We start from the raw sequence: 10,500 nt of genomic DNA on the forward strand, positions 1-10,500 counted from the left end.
AGCCTCCCGCACACAGACCCTGAACCTCTTCCATTCAGTCAGGCACATATGCCCCGTCCCTGTAGCCCCCCCATACCGTTCATTCACATGTGGCCCTGAAGGCCCTCCCCCCCCCAGCGCTTGGCTCAATGCTGTCACCCCACTAGCTTCTGAGCCTGTACTCCAGTCTGTCCCACTCATTAGCCCTTTAAACCTCAGTCTGTGACACACACATACCCCCAGCAGCCCCACTTGGCCCACTCTGCCTCCTAACCTGGCTCCACAAGAGGCTGCTGTGATGAAAGCAGCCGGCGGCTAGCTTTTAATGCTGGTCAGCCAGCTGTTCTGGTGCCACAGTGGCCTCTGGTGGGAGAAAGGCAGAACTGCAGCACTTCTTCCGCAGAATGTATTTTCTGTGGAGCAGAATTCCCTCAGGAGTGTTCTATGCACACATTTAATGTTTCCTGAAGTCCTTCTCACAGACTGGATCTCCCTAGGCTGAGTCCGTATTCCCAGTCTGTGTTTTCTCTCAGCTGTCTGCCTGGGGTGGGGGTGTTCTCTATAAAAGTACTCCCGGGGGAATTCTGCATCACTGCACGTGCACAGAATTAATGTCCCCCACAGAAAAATGACTTCTGATAGAGAAGCAAAGGGAAGCCATAACAGCGGTCATGTGCCCCTACCTGGCAGCGCAGCCAGGTTGGTTCAGGCGCCTGGAACACCCAGTTGAAATGTAAATGACCGCAGGGGAAGGGGGCGAGTTGTTCAGACATGCGTGTGAGAGAGAGAGAGAGAGAGAGAGAGAGAGACCGTCCCTCTTGCTCGTTACTGTGGCACACTCAGCATGGAGGGGCAGCGCTTTGCGGTGTTTCTGAGGAGGTAGGAGTGGGGCAGGCTCTATTCCCTCAGACAGAGCAGAATGTATACTCCTGGGGGAATTCTGCACCACTGTGCAATGCAGAATTTTGCAGAAATTAACGTGCATGTGGAATTTCCTTCCCCCACAGTAACAGGCTGCAGTGCTACTAGCTGCCACTAGACCCAACAGAGTCCAGCTCGCACACAGAAGACACTGCTGGGGGGAGGGAGAGGGAGCTAGAGGGTTCCTGGCAACTACAGCTCCCAGCGTGCCCTGAAGGAAGGAGAGAGCTATGCACAGGAAACTCCATGCAAGCCTGGTACCGAGCATCAGACTGTTTCTCCCTCTGGATCCTGGGGGGTGTGGTGGGGGGGAGCGGGTCTTGGGGTGGGGGGGCTATAGCTGGGCTCCAGGGAGGAAGGGGTGCAGGTATATGGACAAGGGGGTTCACAGCTGGGATCCGGGGAGGGAAGGGGTTTGTGTGTATTGGCTGGTGTGCCCATGGCTGGGCTCAGGGGGGGGTGGGGGGGTGTCTGCCCCCCCCCAGCCGGCCCGGGGGGGGGGGGGGACAGAGAAACAGGAACTGGGTTGTCACAGGGGTTTCTTTAACTCTCTGCTCCTGGGGGAATTTGTGTGTGTGTCTGTATTATTACAGACATACTTGCTGACAGGTATTTTGAAATAAATTACCAAAATAATTGAAATTGGTGTGATTATGTAGTGTTATTTTGACAAATAAAATTTGCAGAATTTTAAAAAGTTGTGTGCAGAATTTTTCCCTACATTGTGTTCTCTACCTCCATCCCTGTATTTTATCTCTCCTTACTTCTTCCCACTCTCATTCCATGCACTTTCTCCACAGCGTGCGCACACCCACCATATTTCTCTTTTTCTGACTTCTCCAACAATCTCTTCCTGCACCCCATGCCAATACCTACATCCATGGGACCCCACAAAGGAGTCTAGTGAAGTTTCCAAGCACTAATAACTAGCACACTAAACCCACCAGCTGCCAACAGATAAAGTTTGGAGCCAAGAGGCATTGTCCACAGACAATGCAGAGGTGAAAGCCAACACAACCTCTGGGAATGGGGAGGGTGTTTGGAATCTTATTTGGATGGTGTCGTTGAACCCTGCTCAAGGGTTCCATTAGATGTCTCAAACTGAAGCCCCCATACATTCTTTGTGTTTCTCCTTCCTATACCAGTGTCTCATGGACTCAATGGTGAAAAAGATCTCTACTACTCCCTCAACCTCCTGGCTCTTGCAAGGCAGTTGGCTCCAGTACTCTTTCTGGGATTGTCCTCCTCCCATGAAGAGTTCCCACATTTACTTCTACTGCTGAGTTTTTGCAAACAGTAGCAGAGAGAAACTGACCCTTGGGAATGTCCACACTACAAGCACTACAGCTACCTCCCTGTAAAGCAGATACTTGCTACAGCAACAGAAGGGTATTTTTCATCACTGTAATAAATCCACTGTTCAAGAGGTGATAGCTATATCAATGGTAAAATTCTTCTCTCAACCCACTGCTGTCTACACTGGTGCCTGGGTCTGCTTAACTACATCTCTCATGGGGTGTGCATTTTTCACACCTGAGTGACATAGCTAGGTCAATCTAAGTTTTAGGTGTAGACCAGGCCTTAATCTGTTTCACATCTGCTTGATAGGTTCAGTATTGAAGATAACAATCTTTTAAAAAGAAAAGATGTGTAGCCCTGCAAGCAACAATCCAGAAAGTAAAATCCATAGTAAAAGATTAAGTAAATGTAGCAAAACTGAGCAAGGCATCTCACAGGGAGCATAACACCAGTGCGCCAGAATCTGCACTACTTACTTATTGGTCTCTGGATGGAGTTTAAGGTGTTGGTTATTACCATAAAGCAAGAAATAGCTTGGGACTAGCTACCTGAAAGATCGCCTCTTACTCTGTGCCTTACTGAGACAGCTCAAGTCAACAGGGGCGCCTAAGCTTAACCTCCTTCATTTTAAAAAAGAGGAGGCAGCTGGCAGGGCATTTTCTGTGAGGGCTCCAAGACTATGGGATTTACTCCCCTTGGTCTGAAATAGTTCAGCTTTGGTGACCATCCTGGCATACTCCAAAAGTGTCTGTTTGACAGTTTTTTTCAAGAGGGCTGAGTGTATGCTTCCCACAAAAAAAAAGAAGTGGGTGTGTGACTGGCTGAGTTCCTGCTGAAATGATTACTTTAATACTGGTAGGGTCTCAATGTATTTGTGGTATTGCTAATAATTTGTTAGGGCACCTGGAGATTTGGATAGGTGTCTTATTTTAAATCGAAATAAATAAAATACTGAATTATTAAAAGAAAACCACACATGTATAGAGGATCATAAAGCCATTCGCTATAAAATAGCATTAGTTTTAAAATATTTCTTGCTGGAAAATTTTTTTAACAAAAGTACAAAGCTATTCTACATTTTTAAGTTCAACTTTCATGATAAAGAGATTGCACTACACTACTTGTATTAGGTGAACTGAAAAATATGATTTCTTTTGTTTTTTACAGTGCAAATATTTGTAATGAAAAATAAATATAAAATGAGCACTGTATACTTTGTATTCTGTGTTGTAGTTGAAATCAATATATTTGAAAATGTAGAAAATATCCAGTAATGGTATTCCATTATTGTTTAACAGCACAATTAATTGTGATTAATTTTTTTAATTGCTTGACAGCCCTATTGTAACCAAGCTTGATACCACTCCTTACATTCCTTGGGAATTTTGAAAGTCCCCTTCCTGTTTGCTTGGTGATATGTGCAGTGGTCTCAGTGCATCCTTCCAGCTCACCATGCCTGCTGCATGCACCGGGCGATCCCTCACTTGGAGCAATGCCGAGCTGCTAGACCTCATCAGCATTTGGAGAGAGGACGCTGTCCAGTCCCAGCTGAGCTCCAGCCATAGGAATTATGATATCTACGGACTGATTGCACGATGCATGACAGAAAGGGGCCATGACTGGGACACACTGCAGTGCAGGGTCAAAGTGAAGGAGCTGCACAACACCTACCACAAGGCGCAGAAGGCAAACCACGAACTGCTGGTTCTACGAAGGGCTGGACGCAATACTCAGTGGCGACCACCACCTCCACTGCGAAAGCCACTGTGAATACTTCAGTGGCTAACATGCCAATCGAGAGTGGAGCGAGCCAGGAGGAGGAAATCTTGGACGAGGAGGGGGAGGGGGACCCAGAGGTAGAGGACGACTGGGAGATCAAAGATGCATGCAGCCAGGAGCTCTTCTCTACCCCAGAGGAGGCTAGCCAGTCACAGCTGTCAGAGGTTGGTGAAGCGCAAACAGGAGAGGAGGCCCCTGGTAAGTGGCTTTGATTTTGGGAATCGCTGAAGCGAGTTGTTGGGGGCAGGAGGGTTGCAGAAAGCAGGCTTGTGTCTGTATGATGCGTGTACCAGCACATGCCTAGTCTGAGTGGCAGAGCAGGGTGTTGATTGACTCCCTTTCTTCATAGGAATCTGCCTCAGAGATCTCCACAAACTCTCATAGAGATACTGGGCAATCCGTTGCCACAGGTTCTTTGGCAGAGCTACTTTGTTTCCTGCCCCATTAAGGGTAACTTTCCCATGCCACTCTGCCGTCACAGGGGGGACAACCAACCACTGCTGCACACAGGCGAGCTGCATAAAGGCCAGCGCGGAAGCTGCAGTTTGGATAAGACCCCCCCACTTGAGTCCCTGCTCACCCTCAGCAGTGAGATATTTTCCATAATGAACACAGTCTGTGGAAAATGTGGGGACAGGAATGATTATAAGGCCTCCCCCCACAGTGCTGGCTCTCCTTAAGAGCCATGTGCCCAGTACTGTCCTTGAACACTGATTTCCCCTGCCCATACTCACCATTTTGGGGTTCTTGTGGCTCATGTGTGCTTGCCTGGTGTCAGCCAGTTAGTGACAGGTATGTGAACAGTGGCTGTGTTTCAAATAACTGAATCAGTGGTCTGTGTGTTGTAAACAATATTGCTTCTGTAAAATGTTGCATTTTGGCTTCACAGATATGACCTTCAGAGCCCAGCCTCCCTCTTCGTTATTGCCAGCTGAACGGTTGCGCAGAATTAGAAAGTGGCCATGAAGAACTAAAGAGGACTTTCTGTGTGATGTCATGATGCACGCCGCCGCCGAAAAACAAGAACTGAAGGAATGGCGGGACAGCGAGAAGAGGGACCAAAAGGAAAACACGGAGCGCCAGAACGAAGCCACGGAGCAGCTCTTAAACGTTATGGAGCGCCAAGCAGACATACTCCAGGTGCTAACAACACTGCAAACTGAGCAGTTCCACTCCGCGCCTCCCCTCCCCTGCAATTGCAAAAAACTTTCCCATGCGCTCCCAGACACCACCAACACACTGTTATCAACCTCCTGACTCCAGTCTGTACCCGTTGCATTCCTCCTACTCCGTCACAGTCCAGCGCTGCGGACTCACAGTACTCACTGCACTCAACACCCATCCCTCTGCAGTTTAGCCCCACAGAAGTACAGTACCCATTGCACTGTACTCCAGAGGACAAGACTGCATATGATACCTGAACATACACAAATCTTTAACCATCCCGGGACGACTCCTCCTCCTGGGACCCACCCTTCCCCCCATCTACCACAGTGCTAATGTGTTTTTTTATTTGTCTCTCTCTCCTCTGGTTGTAATTTTTTAATAAAGGAATTGTTTTGGTTTGAAAGCAATTTTTATTCCATTAATTGAAATCAAACAGAGCCCTGCAAAACAACACGCAATTTTCCTAAACCTTCACAGTGCATCATCTGCACGAATCATGATCACCTCCTAGCATTACAAGCACCACACTCCTAAACATAGCAAAAAGTATTAGTGGCTTTCAGATTCAAATTGCTGCCTCAAGGCATCCCGATCCTTATGACCCCGCATTGCCCCCCTCTAATAGCCTGGTCTCTGGCTGTTCAAATTCAGCCTCCAGGTGCTGAGCCTCAGCGGTCCAGACCTGAGTGAAGCTTTCATTTTTCCCTTCACAAATATTATGGAGCGTACAACACGCAGCTATAAGCATAGGAATATTGGCATCGGCCAGGTCCAGCCTCCCATATAGGCAGCGCCAGTGGGCCTTTAAACAACCCAAAGCACACTCAACAGTCATTCTGCACTTGCTCAGCCTGTTGTTGAACTGCTCCTTGTTGCTGTCAAGGCGCCTCGTGTATGGCTTCATAAGCCACAGCGTTAAGGGGTAGGCAGGGTCTACCAGGATCACAATGTGCATTTCGACTTCCCCTATGGTGATCTTCTTGTCCAGAAAGAAAGTCCTTGCTTGCAGCTTCCTGAACAAGTCAGTGTTCCGAAAGATGCATGCGTCATGCACCTTTCCGAACCAGCCTGCATTAATGTCCGCGAAACACCCACGGTAATTCACAAGTGCCTGGAGAACCAGAGAGAAATACCCCTTCCAATTAACATACTCAGTGGCTAGGTGGTCTGGTGCCATAATTAGTATATTCGCGCCATCTATTGCCCCTCTGCAGTTAGGGAAGCCCATTTATGCAAGCCATCCACGTCACACACGTTGCCCAGAGTCACGGTCTTTTGGAGCAGGATGCGATTAACGGCCCGGCCCTGCACACTTCCGTCAACTTGCATCCAATGGTTGACTTTCCCACTCTGAACTGGTTAGCGACTGATCAGTAGCACTCTGGAGTAGCCAGCTTCCACAGTGCAATCGTCACGTGCTTCTCCAACGACAAGCAGTTCTCATTCTTGTGTCCTTGCACCGCAGGGCTGGGGTGAGCTCATTACAGTCCCATGAATGTGGCTTTCCTCATCTAAAAGTTCTGCAGCCACTGCTCATCATCCCAGACGTGTATCACAATGTGATCTCACCACTCAGTGCTTGTTTCCCGAGCTCAAAAGTGGCGTTCCACTAAGGTCAGCAGCTCCGTGAATGCCACAAGCAATCTTCTGTTGTAGCTACTATGTGTGGCGAGATCAATGTAACACCCCTCTTGCCTTTGTAGTTTAAGGACTACTTCCACTGCCACTCGTTACGTGTTAGTGAAAGCGAGCAGCATATTGGTCAACAGTGCAGGATCCATTCCTGCGGACCGAAGAGGCAGAGCGCGCAGTACACAAACCGTTGAAAGATGGCGCCAAATGCAGACGGAAGCACAGAGATTGCTGGGGTGCGAAGCAATGCATCACGGGCATTGGGACAGGACCCAGGATCCCCCGTAACCCCCTCCACCTTCCCACAACTCTTAGTGGCAGAAGAGGAAGAGATGCTCTGTGAACCACTCTGAATACCGATGCAAGTGCTGCAAGTGTAAACACACTGCTGCGCAGGCAGCTGACAGCGTGAACGCACAACAGCAGTTTCCCTTCAGTGCTCTCTGAGTGGCGATGTAACTGCCAGCGATGTAACTCTGCCAATGTAGATATACCCATGGAAGGAGGCAGGTACTGAGATTTTTACCTGGGCATGGTTCCTAGACTCTGCTTATGGATTCTTTCTAACCAGACTTTGACTAGGAGTCTTGTAAATTTAAAATTCTACTCCTAACTGCTCAAATGGAGGAGCAGCTCTTTCTCCTCCTCCTGTCTCCTTGCACTGAGACAGCTGCAATGTAGAAGGGTCTCCTCTACTCTATCTTTCTTCCAGATCTTGCATAGTTGAGGTTCTCTTCCCCACTAAATAGCGGTAGTGCCTACTGCTACACTTCTGGCATGTAGCATCATAACATTGACATGATTCTTGATATTTTCACTGCTGCCCCAAGATTTCCAGTATATCCGTTGGGTTTTGTTAACTTTATTCTACAGATGATTGGCAAAGCTACATGCAGAAGCAGATAGCTTCAGTCTATCTGTTTGTAGTCAGGAAGATGACTGCATCTAACATACTGTTTACAAGCAGAATGTTACCTTTGCTGCTATAAGAGCTAGAAATCTAATTTTTGTTTTATCCTTTTTTTTTTTTTAAGTTGATACTACATCACCTAACTCACCGCAGCATAATTCCCATTCATCTGAGAATGAACCTTGATAAATAAGAATAACGGGAAGAAATTAGGTGAAAATTTAGGCCCTATACCAGGAAAAACTTCCTGAGAGCAAAATCTATTGCAGTTGGAAACTATTCCAAAGTGTAAGTCCCTTTACCTAAATTTAGAACAGAAAAGCAAAAAAAAATTATATAGGAGACAATTCCTGAAGTAGCAGAAGATGCACCAAATTTAATAAATCCCTTCATCTCTAATTTATATTAATTTAGATTTGCATTTCAATTTCACTTATTTATATTTACACAATAAAACACTCTTATAACAGGCCAATGCTTGAACTTCTGAGTATCCTTTACTTTTGCTTTTTCAATACTGATTTTGCATTAAAATGATTTAACACAATGCTTAAGAACAAAGCCTTCTTGATGTTCTTTACTTCTCTGGACACTACCTCTGCCCTTAAATACCATAATTTGCAAATTAAATAAGAAATAAAAGTTGCATCCAAACTGAATATTCAAGTGTGCAAATTGAAATGTACAATATATATTTTATAAAATCAACAATAAAATGTATACTCAGTATTTCAAAACATAGAGCATGTCCTTCCCTCAAAACGATCAACCATAAGAGACCTCACACCTAAAATTTTGGCGTGTTTAAAAAAAAATATGAAAATCAAATGAACAATGCAAAAATATCTTACTTAAAGTTCTAAATACAGGGCAACTTCCTAAAATGGTCTCAACTAACACAAGATACAATATTTCAATTCCCCACACTCTTGCTGTCTTCCTCTTAACCACAAACCTTGCTGCAAGGACTAAAACAGAAACTAGTGCAGCATTTCTTGATCATATGCATAACATGGTTCCATTCCCTCCAACACACAAGAATCCAGTTTATTTTCTAAAGATTCCCAAATATCTTTACATACAAATGAAAGCAAACACTAAGAAACCTCAGGTTAAAAAAACCTGGGCACTTTGAAATATCTGGTAGTAAATCAGTGTCACCCATTTTATTGTAATGCCCCCAGTCACTTTTATGAAGATTTACTTCCTGAGGTGCAATTCTTATTTTCCTCCCTCCCTGGCCAAAAAGGAATCCAATGAAAGAATACTATGAAGTGCTACTGCACATCTGGAGACAACAATGTGACAGAAAGACTTCATATGAAACTCTAGTTCCTTTTTGGTTCATTCAAAAAAGCACCGACTTATGTGATCCATCATACTGATTTCAATTTCTCCAATGTAACTCAACAGCCCACCTGCCTGCGGTTGCCACAACTTTTCCCTTGCCACAAAAAACTGTATTTTGTACCAACCCTCCTAGCTGCAGCATGCAAAATTCAACACACAGGAAGGAAAAAGGCAAAGCAATAAGGCAGCTTCATTTTAACTCCTCTCTTCCAATTACACCGATTTCCCCATGCTCCGCAAAGCCCACACACATTGGCTGCGTATTGCCGCCTCTGTGCCTTACCTTGGGCTCCCGCCGCCTGCCTGCGCCTCCTTGCTCGGCCCACGGCCCCCTTCACCTCGCGTGTCCCAGCACCTCATGCCCCTTCGCTCCCAGCCCAGTCGCACCGCGTCCTCTCGCGGCTCCCGCCCCCCAGCAGTGAGGACAGGCGCAGCTCAACTTGGCGAAGTGGGCGAGCGGCGCCGCGGGCCGGTGCCCGGCCGGGTTGGGCCGTTCACTGGGGGCAGCGCCCCGCCACCGGAGCTCAGGACACTGGGGGGCAGCGCGTTCATCGCCCAGCCCAGGGGCAGCGCAGCGATCAGCCCCGACCCCCGCCGGTCCCGCCACCCCACCCCAGGGCGGCGGCGACTCACCAGGGGTCGAACTCGTGGATGATGCTCTCGAAGCGGATGACGGCGAAGAGCCGGGAGCTGAAGCCGGCCAGCCAGGCCAGGAAGAGGATGGTGAAGGAGAGCAGCGACTGCCAGCCCGCCGGCTGCGACAGGCCCCCCGACAGGCCGCCTCCACCCGCCGGGGGCCCGCCGGCAGCCGCCGCGGCGGAGCCGCTGCCCGTCCCGGGCCGGCTATTCCCCAGCGCCAAGGAGCCGGCGGAGTTGGCGGGTTTGTGCCTGTGGTCGGGGGCCGAGTGCTCCGCCATGTTGTACCCCGGGCTCCTCGCAGTCTCTCCGCCTAGCGCACGGGTGGGCGGGGGGGGGGGAGAGGGAGGGTCCGCCCGCTCCCTGAGCGCTACGGCGGGGGCTGTGGCTGCCTCACTGGCTTCCCCCGGCCGCCGCCTCGCCGAGCCGGGATCTGCCTCCAGACGCAGCCGTCAACATCCCAGTGCGGCGCGAGGCAGAGAGAGCGACCGGGTCGGCGCGCGCGAGAGCTGGGGGGGGGCAAGGAGGAGCGGAAAGGAGGGGCCACAGGCTTGGAAAGGGGGCGGGCGGAGGGGGAAGGAGGAGCCAGCAGGAGGGAGGCAGAGAGAGGCTGCGCACGAAGCGGGTGGGGGGCGGCCGCGGCGGAGCGCGAGGCAGAGAGGTGGGGGGTCGGCCGCGCGCGAGCCAAGGGGAAACCGTCGGGGCAGATGACGTGGGAGACGGTGGGGTGAGGCTGGGCCATGAGACGACCAAAAGGCCTAAAGCCGCGGGCGAATCAGAAGAGGTGTGAGGATAAATGAATGGGAGTCTCTTTCCCCCGCCCGTCT

At 49.1% G+C, this 10,500-nt stretch overlaps 1 protein-coding gene across 1 annotated transcript in view; it reads right to left on the reverse strand.

Annotated features, from left to right (window-relative positions):
• The window catches only part of STT3B (STT3 oligosaccharyltransferase complex catalytic subunit B), a 78,013-nt gene extending 68,059 nt beyond the window's left edge, over nt 1-9,954 (reverse strand). The window contains exon 1 of the mRNA XM_074945620.1: nt 9,671-9,954. Coding sequence (XP_074801721.1) covers nt 9,671-9,954 — 284 coding nt within the window. The remainder of the gene's footprint in view (nt 1-9,670) is intronic.
• Between the last annotated feature and the right edge of the window lie 546 nt (nt 9,955-10,500).

This window comes from Natator depressus, chromosome 2, assembly GCF_965152275.1.
Source record: "Natator depressus isolate rNatDep1 chromosome 2, rNatDep2.hap1, whole genome shotgun sequence".
Classification (NCBI taxonomy): domain Eukaryota; kingdom Metazoa; phylum Chordata; order Testudines; family Cheloniidae; genus Natator; species Natator depressus.